This window comes from Vulpes lagopus, chromosome 8 (assembly GCF_018345385.1).
Source record: "Vulpes lagopus strain Blue_001 chromosome 8, ASM1834538v1, whole genome shotgun sequence".
Classification (NCBI taxonomy): Eukaryota; Metazoa; Chordata; class Mammalia; order Carnivora; family Canidae; genus Vulpes; species Vulpes lagopus.
The window spans coordinates 71,223,024-71,239,367 of record NC_054831.1 but is presented as its reverse complement, the minus strand read 5'-3'; the positions used below and the strand labels follow the sequence as shown (position 1 = coordinate 71,239,367).

At 41.6% G+C, this 16,344-nt stretch overlaps 1 protein-coding gene across 2 annotated transcripts in view; it reads right to left on the bottom strand.

Annotated features, from left to right (window-relative positions):
* The window catches only part of FAM107B (family with sequence similarity 107 member B), a 224,793-nt gene that overhangs the window by 115,643 nt on the left and 92,806 nt on the right, over positions 1-16,344 (bottom strand). For both annotated transcript variants that reach the window (XM_041766453.1, XM_041766454.1), the window contains one exon: positions 16,139-16,196. In XM_041766453.1, the coding sequence (XP_041622387.1) occupies positions 16,139-16,196 (58 nt within the window). The remainder of the gene's footprint in view (positions 1-16,138; positions 16,197-16,344) is intronic.

Genomic DNA, 16,344 nt, shown 5'->3' with positions numbered 1-16,344 from the left:
AGAAGCTTCCTGGTCTTGTAAGAGAAACACATGCAAGCATGAGGGTTGGCTACAGATGACAGCAACACACATAACAGTAGTGTAAATAAGATAGAAAGTTGTATATATATTTTTTGTCCTTACACATAAAAGAAGTCTGCACGGAGGCAGTGCAGAGTTGGTATGGAGCCCCATGGTCACCAAGACCCAGTTTCTCCTGTGTCTTGCCCCCACTATCCTTGGATAAGAGTTTCATCCTCAAAGTCACCCTGTGATCCAAATGGTCACCATGATATCCTGCCAATGTTCCAGATGGTTAGGAGGGGAAGAGTGTTCTCTCTTGAGGGAGATTTCTAAAAGCCCCACAGTAGTATTACAGCATTTGATGGCTTTCTATGAAAAATATAAAGCCCCCTCTTCATGTTATTGCTTGAGGGGTGTGAAATCAGTCTTATTTATATATAGCTCCATTTTTTCTTTTTTTTTTTTCTTTTTAAGATTTTATTTATGTATTCATGAGAGACACACACACAGAGAGAGAGAGAGAGAGAGAGAGCGTCAGAGACAGGCAAAGGGAGAAGCAGGCTCCATGCAGGGAGCCCGATGCAGCACTTGATCCCAGGTGTCCAGGATCAGGTCCTGGGCTGAAGGCGGCGCTAAACCGCTGAGCCACCCAGGCTGCCCCCACGTTTTCATTATGGAAATTACATCATCTTATTACAGCAACTTTGGAAAATGGATTAATTGGTCCTTAACACCAATACTTAACAAATATTTATTGCACGCTATCGCACTAGGAGCTAGGACTGTGAGAGTAAATAACTACTATGGGCATTCTGAGAGTAAATAACTACTATGGGCATTCTGGATTTTTTTTTCTCCATTTTGTAAAGCTATGCATCAGTTTTTGTGTTTTGTAGTTGTAATTACAGTAAATAATTTCATATCCTACTTTTTTTGCTTAACATTAAATCATTAGCTTTTTTCCACTTTATCATATGACTAAATTTGTAGCAAGCAAATATGTTCCTAGTAAAAATTAAATGTTATTTTTAAAAAGCCATAAAACAACGAGATATCACTACACACCTATAGAATAACCAAAATTCAGAACACTGACAACACCACATGCTAGTGAGGATGCAGACCAACAATAAGTCTTACTCATTGCTGGTGGGAATGCAAAGTGGCTCAGCCACTATGGAAAACATCATACTCTTACCATAGGGTCCAGCAATTGCACTCTTTGGTGTTTACCCAAAGGAGCTGAAACATTATCCACCAACTTTATCCACACAAAAACCTGCACACACATGTCTGTTGCGGTTTTTTCATAACTGCTATAACTTGAAAACAATTAAGATATCCTTCAGTTGGGACGCCGGGGTGGCTCAGCGGTTGAGCATTTGCCTTTGGCTCAGGGTGTGATCCTGGAGTCTGGGGATCGAGTTCCACATCAGGCTTCCTGCATGGAGCCTGCTTCTCCCTCTGCTGTGTCTCTGCCTCTGTGTGTGTGTGTGTGTGTGTCTTTCATGAATGAATAAATAAAATCTTATAAAACAAAAAAGATATCCTTCAGTTGATGAATAAACTATGATCCATCCAATGAAATATTATTCAGCACTAAAAAGAAATGAGCTATCAAGCCATAAAAAGACAAGGAGGAATCTTAAATGTATATTACTAAGTGAAAGAAACCAGTTTGAAAAGGCTACATATTGTATGATTTCAACTAGATGACATCTGGGAAAAGGCAAAACTATGGAGACAGTAAATGCATTAGTGGTTGCCAGGGGTAGGGGAACAGGGACGGATGAATAGGCAAAGCACAGAGGATATTTAGGACAGTGAAAATACTCTGTATGATGGATACATGTCCTTATACATTTGTCCAAACCATAGAATGTACAAGACCAAGAGTGAACCCTAATGTAGACCATGGAGTTTCAGTGATAATGGTGGGTCCATGTGGGTCTATCAATTACAACAAATGTTCCCCTCTGGTGGGGGATGTGGATAATGGGGAAGGCTATGCATGTGGGGCAGTGGGGGCGGGGGAGGGAAGGGGCATATAGGAAATCTCTACCTTTTGTTCAATTTTTTTAAAGATTTTATTTATTTATTCATGAGACACACACACACACACACACATACACAGAGAGAGGCAGAGAGAGAAGCAGGATCCATGCAGGGAGCCTGATGTGGGACTGGATCCCGGGACTCCAGGACCACGCCTGGGCCGAAGGCAGGCACTAAACTGCTGAGCCATCCAGGGATCTCCCCTTTTGTTCAATTTTGCGTGAACCTAAAACTAGTCTAGAAAAAAATGAAGTCTATTAAAAATAAATCTCAGCCACATTCCCTTGCTCTTGCCATCTTACACACTGTCCCAACTTGAAACTGCCAGTACCTAACGTACATCCCATAGTTCCCTGGTAGGATGAAACTCCAGGCACAAAAAGTGATTATTTTCTTAATAATCAACCCTTGATCGACTGCCTGTCTTACGCTGTCTCACTTCCCCTCCTTACCACAATGTGCATCCTGGGATCTCCTCCAAACAAGCTGTACTAGAATCCTTGTTCCAGGATCTACCTCTGGGGGAACCACATTAAGGTATCTCCTGACAACTTGGCTTATATCCCATTGGCCAGACCTATGTGTAAGGGAGGCTCGAAAACGTACTTTTATAGCTGGGCTTACACTGCACCCAACAAAATCAGAATCCTGTAGCTAAAGAAGAGAAGATGAATATTGGATAAACAATTGGCAGAGATAAGACATATCCACACATAATTGTAAATTATGGGCCATAAGAGAGGTATTAGAGTAATTCCTTCTCTGTAGGTATTCTATCACTTCATTAAAAGTACAGAATTTGACTTGGACCTTCAAACCCATGTATAATAGCTGAATACGTCTGAGAGTGATATGTAGAGTGGGTAAGAGCAGGTAAGGTCTAGATACAGAAAGACCAGATAGGAAACTATTAAAATAGTTTGGGCATGGGGGAATAATCAACTAACCTGGAATGTGACAACAGGACTGGAAAAGTTGGAATTGATACAAGAAATATTGCAAAGAAACCCAATGTAGAGTTTAAGCGGAAAATAGCAATGAAACATGACTTTGAAGCTGAAAGCCAAGATGGAAGGTGACAGCATAAACAGGAGTCATACAGTTGGAAAGAAAAGCCACATCTGGGGGCTTTCATTTTTGTCTTAGATGCTGCAGGATTTCAACCTAGTATCCTACAGCGAAGCAGATTAAAAACAAAGATACTAAGTTTCACCAATCTTGGGGTAAAAAGTAAAGACTCATTTCTTTACTTCATCTCAATCCTCTCAATGACTTTATATGCCTAGGGCCAATTCCAGGAACTCGCCCCACCCCAGTGTGCCCTCTTTACAGGAAACCAGGATGGTTAGCCTTTCTAAAAGGCACCAGATCTAAGATCCCGGCTGATAAATGCCCTCAAATCAGAGGCAAATAGAATCTACCCTCTCCGCGTGTGGTACTGCTCAGAAATTCTCAACTCTGTCCAGAAGATATACTAGTGTTTTTTTTTTTTTAAAGATTTTATTTATTTATGAGAGACACGGAGAGAGGCAGAGACACAGGAAGAAGCAGGCTCCATGCAGGGAGCCTGACTCGGGACTCAATCCCAGGACTCCAGGAACATGCCCTGGGCTGAAGGTGGCACTAAACTGCTGAGCCACCTGGGCTGCCCTATACCAGTCTTTAAAGAGTTGCTGAGATGGCTAAGAGTATAGAGCATTGGACTCAACTGGGGCTCTGTTGGGATGAATTAACTTTTTAAGGCTGAGTTTCCTTATTTGCAAAGTGGGGATAATATAGACTCTAGAGGGCTGTTAAGAGGATTAAATAAGAAACTCACGAAAGCACTTAGCATAGCGCCTAATGCATTGCAAGTACTTAATAAATGTTAGCTGGTGTTATTGTTGAGTATCCGGCAATCATGCTTACCAGACACTTTGTGTTCAGTTGTTAGAAAAGGACAATTCAGATAATGTGATGCTGAATACGCTCAAATCAAAAACGGCAGCTGGACCAGGTGAACCCTGAATCCAATCAGTGGGGTGTAGCTTGGTACGGAGCAGAGAAAGTCATAGTTACCTGAAGAAAGTAAAACATTTTCTTCAAGGCTTTCCAAATGGTTGGAGAGAACTCCACCCTGTGAACCCACTTAGAGCAGGGCAGGCATGAAAAGAATGCGGGCACAAAGGAAAATGACTGGAAACACAGCTATTGGGGTTGAGTGCATTAAAACCAACAAGGCGAGACTTGAAGCCCTATATCTCAGTGCCCAGCAGAGAGGGCAGTCTCCACAAACACTTGTTGAACTCACCAGACAAGTTAACTGTGTAAGTAACCAAACGAACTGATCTGATGCCTCTGTGTTTATAATGACGGCCAGGCTAGCAATGGGCTTCCGCCAAATGTGCCCTGGCTCTTGAGTCCTTGGTCTGGTTCTGCTTCTATGGCTTGGAAAAAGCCAAGGGCTGTTTGTCCCTTTTGTCAGTTTCTCCTTGGATAGGAAAGCTGAAATTTTCCATGATTACTATACACACTGGAGTCATGCTTGATCAAAATCCATCTAAAAGGTGCCAGGCACACAGCCAGACGGGCAAATGCTCACAAAGGAAATTTTACATCAGCCTTGCTTAGCCAGAGCAGAAACAGAAGTCCATCAGGGCAGCCCTCTCGGTGAGAACACAGTGACCCCTTAGTTCCCATGAAAGGAAAAGACCCAGAGAAGCAGCTGTGCCCTATTGCCATCCCGAGTCCTCCAACGTCCTGTGTCGTTAAGGTGGGAGCTGCAACTACACTTCTAGCTGTTCAGTCACACCCATCCATTAAATGTTTCCCTTTCCTAGGGTACCCTTCATAGTTGTTATTGTCCATTACTGAAATCACGAGAAGCCTCTAAATGGTGTAGCATTAGCCTCTGACACAGAAGAAAATGTAACTGCGGGGAGCTTCAGAGAACGGGGTAAAGATCACTGGCCCGAGGTCAGCGCTCACCAGCTTGACGCAAGCTAGTGCATCTCGTTTCCACAGCAACGGCCCCCACGCCATCTCACCTGCTCCTCCGACACAGGCATGTTGGGGAGGTAACCTGGCAGGGATGTGATGCCACCCCACTTCTATTATTTCATCACTTGGGCATGCAGGCCTGCTCTGTCAGTTTGTACAATTTCTCAAGAACAGATAGAACCTAGATTTTTACAGGAAGTTTTCCAGATTTTAAACATTGGGAACTGAATTTTTAATTTTGAAGAAGACTGCAGGCCAAACAAAATGTATCTGAGTTTGCCCTGTTGGTAACATCAGTCCTAAAATATTAGAAGTCACTTTTCAGGGTTTCAGAATTACTCAGTGTTTTTTTACTATCTGTGTGGAACACGGACTACATACCAATCCTCAGCCATAATTCGTTAGAAAACTCATTAACATTTTGCTCTATATTTTGTTGTCTCTTTTTCTCATCATCTCTCTGTGATGAAGGATAAAGATCCAGAGGCGTTGTTTTCTAAGCTGTTTTTAAAAACAGGCTCAAAATAGGGTAAATGATGATTCAAGTTTCACACCGATCCAATCAGTAACTCAGCCAAACATTAGGGCTCATGTTTGGGGCTCGGAAAGAAATGATTCTGTGACTCAAATCCACTCCTCAATTCATATCAAGTTAGTTCAAAATGAGTCACAATATAGCAGTATCTAAGCAAATATGCTTTGTGATGGTCAACATCAAGTTGGAAGAGTCTCCTTCCTTCTTCATAATCATTTAACTTCCCCCAATTAACAGGTAAGTACAGAATGCTGCATTCAGAAAAGGTTGGAGAATTTTTAAAAAGCTGAGGAATGCCACCATTTTAATGAGTTAATAATTTAGTGATCAGAGCAGCTATTTCGCATTGACGTTTTAAAACACTTGTCAAAAGGTTTTTAGTTTTTCTTTTTTGAGATCTCAGGCTCATTGATTCTTTTGAATATATTACACTGTGTTGAATGCTCTGATGGTGCCAGGGTACCCTCTCTGATTATGGGTTCCCCCCCGAAAGCTGTTTCTGTGGGAGGTGAGGGAAATAGCAGCTTAGCGGTGGGGTGATAAGCCAGGAGGAGAGCTATCAGCTACTTCTGTGGCTTAACCCCTGGGAGCAACTCTGGGCATCAGTGCAGGACATGTGGCCCACGGCTGGCCTCCCCAAGGGGTCAATGAGTGGAGGTATTTATTCATCAGGTCCCAGCAGTGTTTGTTTGAGGGCTACTCCTGAGGGGGTCAGAGCAGGTTCTGGAAGAGAAAGCCCAAGGCAGACACCTGTAGGTATAGGAAGTGGAGCCAAGGTCTATAGAAGCAGAAGCTGGGGTATGATGGCCACCCTGCTCCCCCAAGCTTCATCAGTCCTGCCTCCCCTAATCTGGACAGTGACATTTTCTCAATGAAGTATAAATAACTTAGGAGAAGTCCTGGTTTGTCTTTTCAACCACATTGCTTGAGCTATGCTCCTCCTGTACACAGATTCTAGAGCAGTGGCTCACCCACTGGGAGTCACCTAAATGGGTAGTAGGGCATGACTGCCACAAAGCCATGTTGAACTGAGGTGTGGGAGTGAGGGGAATAACAATGCTGACTTCAGGGGACCCCTAGGATCAAAAAGCCACTTCATTTAAATGTTTGCAGGGAAACATGGGTAAATAGCAACAAGAGAAACACCACCACCAATCTTTGAGATTCCAAAACTTTCCATTTTCTATCTCACCTAAGGGCTTTGGTGACAATGACCAGCTGGAACCTCTACATGATGATTTCCGCTATCTGTGTCCCGAGAACGGGAGGAAGGGTACAGTCCAGGGAGAGAGTGTGCTGGGCATCCAAAAGCACAGCATGCAGCGCAAGCTCCTGCTTTCCATTCACGTGCAGGGATGGGAAGTGAGGAGTGGAAGTGGGTAGAGGGATTCCTCCAGAATGGAGACACCCAAAGACCATCCGTGTATGGTTTCACTTACTTAACCTGAGAGTTGTTCATCACTGCTGCTCTTGTATATTAGTGCTGCCTTCATGATTCTTTCTGCTCTGAGGGATTCTTACAAAGGCTGGATAAGAAATTTTAAACAGGGAAATAATAGAAGAAAATAAAATAACATTGAAACATGTGGGGGACACACACACACCACACATTAGAAAATTCTGCTCCAAGTATTGCCAACACTGAGCATTTCATTCCTAGTAACTGATTCATTTTTGACCTGGATAAACTTCTAGGAAGCCCTGTGCCTCAGGGGTGCTAAGGGGACTCAGGATTGGATAAAGAGTAGTACCCGATAAAGCTACCAAGGTGTCTCATGTGGTGCATGGGCACAATATCTAAACCAAACATTTGCTGTGCAGGTGCATTTCTGCTCCTCTTTGAGAAACAGGTGCCTGGTCAGTCGACAACACATCAGGTGTACCTTGATTGCAGAGGACTAAATCAAACTCCTTTTTATTTATTTGTGTTTTTTCATTTACAAACAACAAGTGGTCTATTGAATTTCCTGAATAAAAAAATCTGGAAATGATTAGCTCTCTGTCCATGGGGAGAGGAGAAAAACCAGAAACTGCTCCCTCAGTGACCCTGAGGAGTATGGATGCTGTGGTTTCAAAGCTGTGGGTGGTATTATTGCTTAATAGATGTTACTAAGACAGTGCTGAGAACCTGGAAACTGGATTCATTAGTCTGACACCTTCTCAACATGAAATAATACGGAGTTAGGAGCAGACTGGTACAACTTAAGCGGGCAGGCCAGGAAGTTTCCCTTCCTGCATGAAAGAACACTCTTGCTGCCTTGCCCTGCCGAAAACAAACATTACACTCACTCCCACCCCAAGCATCTCCTTGGATTCAAGGGCAGGGCCAGCTGATTTAACAGTGAAGAAAATCTAGCTGTGCTCTCCCCCACCCCATGACTTTCTCCTAAGTACACTAGTATCTATAAAAGCCCATGCATGGTATCCCATCCAGTGGTGTTTTAGTTCTTGGGATGGGGAATATATCACATTCATAGGTGTGTATTCCTCTGGTAGACCTTCACTTTGTGGGAAGAATTTACATGATAGTGAACATCCAATCAATTATCTTTTGAAGTAGAGACTAAGATTAAATAAAATCTCCTTAGACTAAAGTAAAAGCATGGTAGCCAAGTCCCATACAGGAGTTTGGGGATCAGCACTTTGCTAGAAGTCATGTGCAACCTCAGCATCATTTTCTCTAATAAAAGTCCCCTAGAACCCAGAGACTGTCCTATAGCCAAGGGAATGGGAAGAAGGTAAAGGAAGTACATTTAGCTCCTTGAAGACAAGCCCTGTGTCTCCCTCATCTTTGACTTCCCAGGGATTAGCGTGGTCGTCTTCATGTTTGTTAAAGCCCCTACTGAACAAGTCTTCAATATCAAAAGTTGTACTGTAAACCACACTTGGTCATTCATGCATTCATTTATACTTCAGTCAAACAACCATCTATTTTGAACTCTTCCATACTCCAGAACATTATGCTGGGAACTGGAGAAAAAAAAATAGAAAAAGATTCTGTGTATTCAGCTTCTGGTGGAGCCAACTGCTTTAGTAGCAAGAGTTTAAAAGAGAAGAGCAATCATTCCTTCTTTGTCCAACAAATCTTTATTGAGCATCCACTTTACATAGGGCTCTGTTCTGGGCATTCATTATTTACATAGCAGCATAGCATATGCTCAAACACCAGAGCTTATGGAGCTTACATTCTAGACGATGAAGAGTCATAAAGAACAAGGAAAGGACATAGTGCATCAGAGAGTCATAAGTGGTTTTCAGACAAGATGGGGCAAGGAGGTAAGAGTTATAGACAGATTACAGTTCTGCTCAGGGTGGTCAGAGAAAGACTTACTGAGGGCAGAGACCAGTCAGGAGGTAGGGATGGAAGCCATGCAGACCAACATATTCATCCCATATGGAAATTTAGGGATCAGGTCTTTGCTGGAAGACATCTCCAGCCCCCAGCAGCATTTTCTGTAATAAAAGACCTCCTAGGACCTCAGATGGTCTGTCCTAAGGTTAAGGGGATGGAAAGAAAGTAAACTCAGGATACAGGAAGCACACCACCTTCTGTTTTCCAATGTCCCTACCTGAACAGTTTTCTATTCATTCTTTAGCCAGGGCCTTAGAAAAATCGGTAAGGAAGATAAATCACCTTTTTTTTTTTTTTTTTTTTTTTTTTTTTGCACAAAGTGAGGCATGACTGAAATACAGTTGGCATGGGGTAGAGACCTCATTTTGACTGTTCTACTATGACATGACAGTAAAAGCAAACATTTTAGTTATCTGAATTACCAGAGAATAGGTCATTCTCTCAACTCCCATGGCTCCCAGCCAGAAGTGCCACCTTCCTGCAGGGGGCCCGGCCACACACACACACACACACACACACACACAGCAACATTACATCTCTTAAGAAGCTGCTCAATGGAACCCTGGTCTCACTTCCTCACAAAGGTTACAAAAATACATATATTTTTTTCTTTATTGCTTTCATTTTTAGTTGAAGAGTTTTAACTGTTTGGGGTTTACTTCACATATAAGCAACGTTACAAACCACAGGAAATGAAAGCTTGACTAAATGCAGATGACACAGAAGGCCAACTCTGAAAGTGTGCTGGGCCTCCCTCAGCCTTAGGTGACCTTTAGCAAAAAGAATGTTCCAGTGAAATGTTCTGTCATAAAACAGCATTGACTTATAAGATTCTCCCCCATTATGATCAGAGTGTGGCAATCTTGAGGCCACAACAGCACACAGGCTGATAGCAACCAAAAAGATAATAAGGATTCTGCAAAGTCTTCTTGGATTTTAAACACATTTGAAAGTTGTTTCAGCATTCAAAAATACTTGGCCTGCTTCTAAAGCAATGCACGGGCAAGAAAAAAGGCAAGATCCAGCCAACATTTTAAAAACAATTTTTTTCTTTTGAAACATAGCCACCAGAAAGGGTGCAATTCATTTAAAAAAAAATTCTCTCAAGAAAATATAGCTGGCCCATCCATTCATCTGTCTCCCTGTCCACAAGGGAATGAATGAATAAATGAAGATATGATGTGCTAACTCCCTCTCACAGGGATCCCTGGGTGGCTCAGCAGTTTAACCCCTACCTTCGGCCCAGGGCGTGATCCTGGAGTCCCAGGATCAAGTCCCACATTGGGCTTCCTGCGTGGAGCCTGCTTCTCCCTCTGCCCCCCGCCCCCATCTCTCATTAATAAATAAATAAATCTTCCTCTCACTCTCCCAAAACTGATATTACATAATTTCTATTCATTTGGCTAGAGATAAGATTAGTTTGGGCAAGATCTGTAGTTTCTTTATGTCAACTCATAAATCTGAGTCTCTGTACTAAAAAGGTAATGCTCACTTTTAACCTTATTCAGTATTGATGCCTTTTACAGGCTGTTGTATTTGTGGTGTTTGGCTTGTTCCAAGGACCCTACAGTGAAACAGAAAGAGATTAAATGAAGCCTCATCACAAATGACAAGTCATGGAAAATGACTTGTCAATTTCCAATTTTAAAATGACAAGTCATGGAAACCACAAAAGGCTCTAGGAAAGGAACATATCCTACGGCAATGCAAAAAGGAAAGACATCCCACAGAAAGACAGACCTGGGAGCAGGTGGCCAAGTGAGCCATGCAAACCAAAATGTCTGCCAACTTAGATGTAGCAGCTGCTGAGAAATGAGGTATAAATCCAAGTGAGAACGTGTAAACTCTTCTCCTGTCCTCAACTACTTCTAATAACTGGCTTATCTCAGATGGTCATATTGCCAGGCTTTGAATTATGCCTTCTTGCTGACTTAGAGATTCTTCTGTTTGGAACTATGGCCTCCTTCTTGCTACTATTATTAAAGTATTGTTGTTTTTCTCTCTATTTTTCAGACAACATCATGGCACCTCAAGGGAGCTCTTATGTCTGGAAATCTTTCCTTCACACCTCCATTCCTATCACCATTTTTCATGGGTCTATTACCTCATTATTCCTTATCCCTGTGCAATGATAATGATGTTATATGAGAAGGATACAAGATGTCTCCAAAATGGCACCTTTGGATAAAAGATCTAACCTTACTTCCAAAGAAATATAACCCCTGTTTTTAAGGAACACATAGCCTGATGGAATCTTCATTAAGTGTCCTCATGATTCAGAGCCTTATTCAGGTCAAGAAAGTAGCTAACCACACGTGTGACTACAGCCAGAAAGGCCTCCTCTTCTTCACCTGCTTGCTAATGTTTAAAATCCCTTTAGCAGCCACTACATTTTTTCATTCTGTAAGCGGATTTGCAGCTTAAAATACTAATAGGCTAAAGAGTCTTTTTTTATTAAAAGATTTTATTCATTTATTCATGAGAGACACACCGAGAGAGGCAGAGACACAGGCAGTGGGAAGCCTGATGCAGGACTCAATCCCAAGACCCTGGGGTCACAATCTGAGCCAAAGGCAGACAGACGTTCAATCACTGAGCCACCCAGGTGCCCCTACATGTTCTTTTGATGGTAGCAAAGCTGGGGATGGAAGGTAGTGAAGAGGGAATCCCATTGAGGGGGCAGGGCATGGAAAGGGCAGGCTGGAGGCAAAAATAAACTTTATCTTATGATGAACCTATCCAGCAATGGTCTTGATGAAATGAAGCACCAGCTGACAGCAACTCACAATGTATCACATTAAAAGGGATTTATTATAAATGGGTTATCCTGTCCACTCAGTTAATATATCCATGAAGCCAAGGGGAAGTGCCACCTGATTCTGAATAAGCAATAGGGTTCTGTCTGTTATAGGCAGATCACTTAATTAGAAAAAAAAAACCCTCAAATGTACAGACACTAAATTATTAGACAACAAAGGACAGGTTATGATGGTAGTAAAGTTTAAACACACTCCCAATTAACCCGTCATAGCCCCTGGGTAGACCCTGCAAGTAGAAATTACAGATCTCAGGATAAAGTGACAAATGCTTAAGGATTAGGTCATCAGCCACAAAAGGGGCTGGATACCAAATAAGTATCACTTTAGATTCAATTTGCAGTATTTGGTTTTCACTTTATAAATAGCCTGGCTAATGTGTCTTTCTTCACAAAAGGATTTCATATCTATCCTTTGAGACCCAGCCTATATGCCACAAATCCTTGGATAACTTCCAGGATCCCCCAAACTGAATTTCTCTCACCTCTTTGGATCTCCATCCTCCCAATCCTGCCTGTGTTCCAGCACATACCATATCCTACCTGTGGTCTTAGTTCTCTGTGTTCATGTTTTAGAGACACTATTTAACTATAAGCTCTAAAGGCAAGACTTTTCTAGAACCCTGCTTTCTCAGTAACTTATATTTTACTTGTTTAAGCCTATAATTTCTCTATAATTTACATTTTCCTTTTATTTATTTAATGGTTGTATTTCTCGTTTTCCCATAAGCTCTGTGAGACACAGAGTCACATCTGTCCTAGTTACCACTCTAAACATAGCGTAATTCCCAGCACAATGTCTAGCAATACTATTCAGTAAACATTTCTTAGTCAATGAATTATGTTCATACTTTTCAAATGACCTGGCAGACACAATTTATAACAGAATTTCAAAGAATATTTAATAAGCACAGTAGGTCTGAACTGAATGAACTAAAACTACAGGCATAAACACACTAATGCCACATGTTTGGATTATCTCGGCTGGTCCAGTGTAATCACAAGGGTCCTTTCAAGAGGAAGATGAGGCGTCAGCATCAGAAAGGCATGATAATAGAAACACAGGAAAGATATTGGAAAGTACTATACTGGTGGACTTTAAAGATGAAAAATGGGACCACCAGCCAAGGAATGCAGATGACTTCTAGAAGCTAGAAAAGGTAAGGAAATGGACTTTCCCCTAGAGCCTCCTGAAGGAACAATGAAAGCCCTGCCAACCCCTAGATTTTAGCCCAGTGAGACCCATTTTAGACTTCTGACCTCCAGAATTATAAGATTATCAATTTGTGTTGTTGCAAGGAACTAAATGTGTAGTTATTTGGTAGAATGACAAGAAAAACAGTACATAACTTTTGCATTAAGTAATTAACATAGGAGATGGCAGAGAGTGGTGGTGGCAGAAATAGTAGAGAAGTAAATAAAACTGATATATATTTTTTCCTAGGCAGATCTGATAGGATAGGCATTAGATTGGATCCATGAGTTTTGACTCAAACAAGTAGCTAATGAAGATATGTATTAAATTGGGAAAACAGGTTGGGTGAAGAACAAGAAAGGGAAAATACAGTTTATTTTCAAAGTGTTAAGTTTTGGGATGCCTGGGTGGCTCAGCAGTTAAGCATCTGCCTTCAGCTCAGGGCGTGATCTCGGGGTCCTGGGTTCGAATCCCACATCAGGCTCCCTGCTTCTCCCTCTGCCTGTGTCTCTGCGTCTGGTGAACCCAAGTACTATTTTAGAAATAGTGAGAAATTTTTGCATTTTGTGTTTGAAATTTCTACTTAAAGAATAGGGCTATTAGGTGTTTTTGAAAAAAAAATAGAAGAATACGTCTTTTATTCATAATCCAAAATGTAAAGCTATATTATTCAACCACGAATAATCCCAAGAAATAATCCCAAGAAATAATCCCAAGAAATTGGGATTACAGATTTCTAACTCAATGATGTCCCTCTTGCTGTAGAATTCTGTTCATTGGGGTCTCTGACTCCAAATGAATTTATGGAGGGAAATCTTTCCTACTACATTACGTTTCTAGTCACACACTCACACAGGGCTTACAGATCTAAGATGCTAGCAGACTGTTTCAGAAGTGGATTTCTGATTTCTCACTTGGAGATTTCATGGTAGGACCTGTTGGATTCAATTCATGTCTTAGAAAAGCCTTGCAGAGTAGCTGTGTCTTCACAACATGGAGGATAATCAAGGCTTTGGATATCTTCAAAATCTAGTGGGCAAATGATACTATTTATAACAGCAACCAGGAGACTCAAAATCTCTTGGCCAAATTTGCATTGACCCAGCAATGGCCATAAGTCCAGCCTCCTCTAGCTGAGGAACTGACCATCAAGAGTAAGTGTGCAAAAGTGGCACTCAGAACAATTTTCAAGGGGTAGAATATGCAAGCTTCGACTCTGCCTTCCTATGTCCCTACTTTCAAACTCCAAAACTCCTAGGGCACCTGGGTGGCTCAGGCAGTTGAACATCTGATTCTTGGTTCTGGCTCAGGTCAGGAGATTGATCTCTGCATCCAGCTCCACACTCAGTGTGGAGTCTCCTTGTCCCTCTCCTTCTGCTTCTTCCTGCCCCCACTCATGCCCTCACATGCCCATGCATCTGCATGCATGCTCACTCACTTGCTATCTCTAAGATAGATAAATAAATAAATAAACAAATAAATAAATAATAAAATCTTTAAAGAATCAACTCCAAAACTCCTTATGAGCATCATCAACTCAAGGAGACTTCTTAGATTCTACTTCTACAATGCTCCCAGTGGTGTTTTAGTTGTGCCATCTTTTCACATTATTTCTCATGTTCCAAACACATCTATGCCTTAGACATTTACTTTCTTGAAAGGCATGGGTCATGTCTTATTATCCTTTATAGGTCAGAAATCTAAAATAGTCAGAGTTTGCCACACTTAATGTATCCTACTTGCATCTCCATTACACAGGGAAATAAAATGCCTTGCATATAGTGAACAGGAAGGACTCAATAAGAATTTACTGAATGACTACTAGGTGCCAACCACTATCTAAGGTGCCAAGATACCAATAAACAAGATAGGCAAAGTTTCTCTCTGCGGGACAATAAGTAACCAAACCAATCCATGGAAGGATGATTTTAGATTGTAATAAGAGTTATGAAACAAATAAAATGGGCAATGAGATAAAGAGTGATTCGAAGGAATAATAAAGTAGTCTCTGGGACTGGACATTTCAGCTAATACTTGATTGATGAGAAGGAGCCAGCCATACAAGGATCTGCAAGGGATCTGCAAGGGGAGCCATGTAAGGATCTCCTAGGGAGAGGCATCAAAGTAAAGCAATGTTTGTTACTGTGGCGGGTAGACACTTGGGAGGAGTATAGAGGGAGACGGTGGAGCTGCTTAATTGCTAACTTTCCTTTCTGCATCTACATCAGAGCAGGGTGCCACCTTTCCCCCGTTTTGCATATTTTTTCATTACTATTTCCATTTTCTCAATTCTGCTCCCCCATTTGCCATTAAATTACAAGAAAACGAGCCTCTGCCAGCAGCAAACACATCTGGAGCCCTCTTCTAACCCCTTAATGTCTAAAATACCAATCTAAAAGCCACTTGGATATAGAAGCAGAGAGTATTAATATTTAGCTTTCAGGGATCCCTGGGTGGCGCAGCGGTTTGGCGCCTGCCTTTGGCCTGGGGCGTGATCCTGGAGGCCCGGGATCGAATCTCACATCGGGCTCCCAGTGCATGGAGCCTGCTTCTCCCTCTGCCTGTGTCTCTGCCTCTCTCTCTTTCTCTCTCTGTGACTATCATAAAAAAAAAAAAAAAAAGATTTAGCTTTCATTATTATAGGTCCACTCAACTAATATTTATTTTTATGGCCATTACATGTCATTATCATTATACTGATCATAGTCAGAAACTAAGTTATAAATGGACTTATCACTGTTTCTTCCCATATTATCACATAGGAAGTCCTATTATGGGGTAAATAGCTTTAGCAAAGCTGCATATTTCACTTTATGCTAACATAAAAAGAAACCCAGCAAATGCATCTAAATAACATTTTCCAAGGTAATCATAAATACTTCAGCAAAAAACTACATTACTTATTTTAGTATTCCCGAATTTGAAATTTCTTCATCATTATCATCATTTACTTCATTGCAAGTGTTTGCTCATCAAGAACTGTAATCAATAAAAGAAAGAAGAGAAGCAGCTAGTTTCTGCATCATAACCAGATTGTCTAGATGTCGTGCCTGGAATCCATTACTAGTGACATTTTTAGTTGTGTTTCCAATCATTTGGAACACACAGACTTTCTTGTGCAACATGCAAAGCTTTTGGATGCTGTAGGCCCTCCTGTCAGCAACAGCAGCCCAGAAAAGGAGGCATCCCACTGGTGTACGCTACCTGATGCCATCTTCTGTTCCAACTCGAGGCATTTAGGCTCCTCCTGGGATCCTTCTTCCTGAGTTCCAGTCCCACAAACCAGAAAAACAGAGAGAAAATAAAAATATGCATTAATTTACAGCAACAATTTCTGCAAACCTACTGAATTAATACGAGATCGAGAACGGAAAATATTAGGGATGCCTGGGTGGCTCCATGGTTGAGCA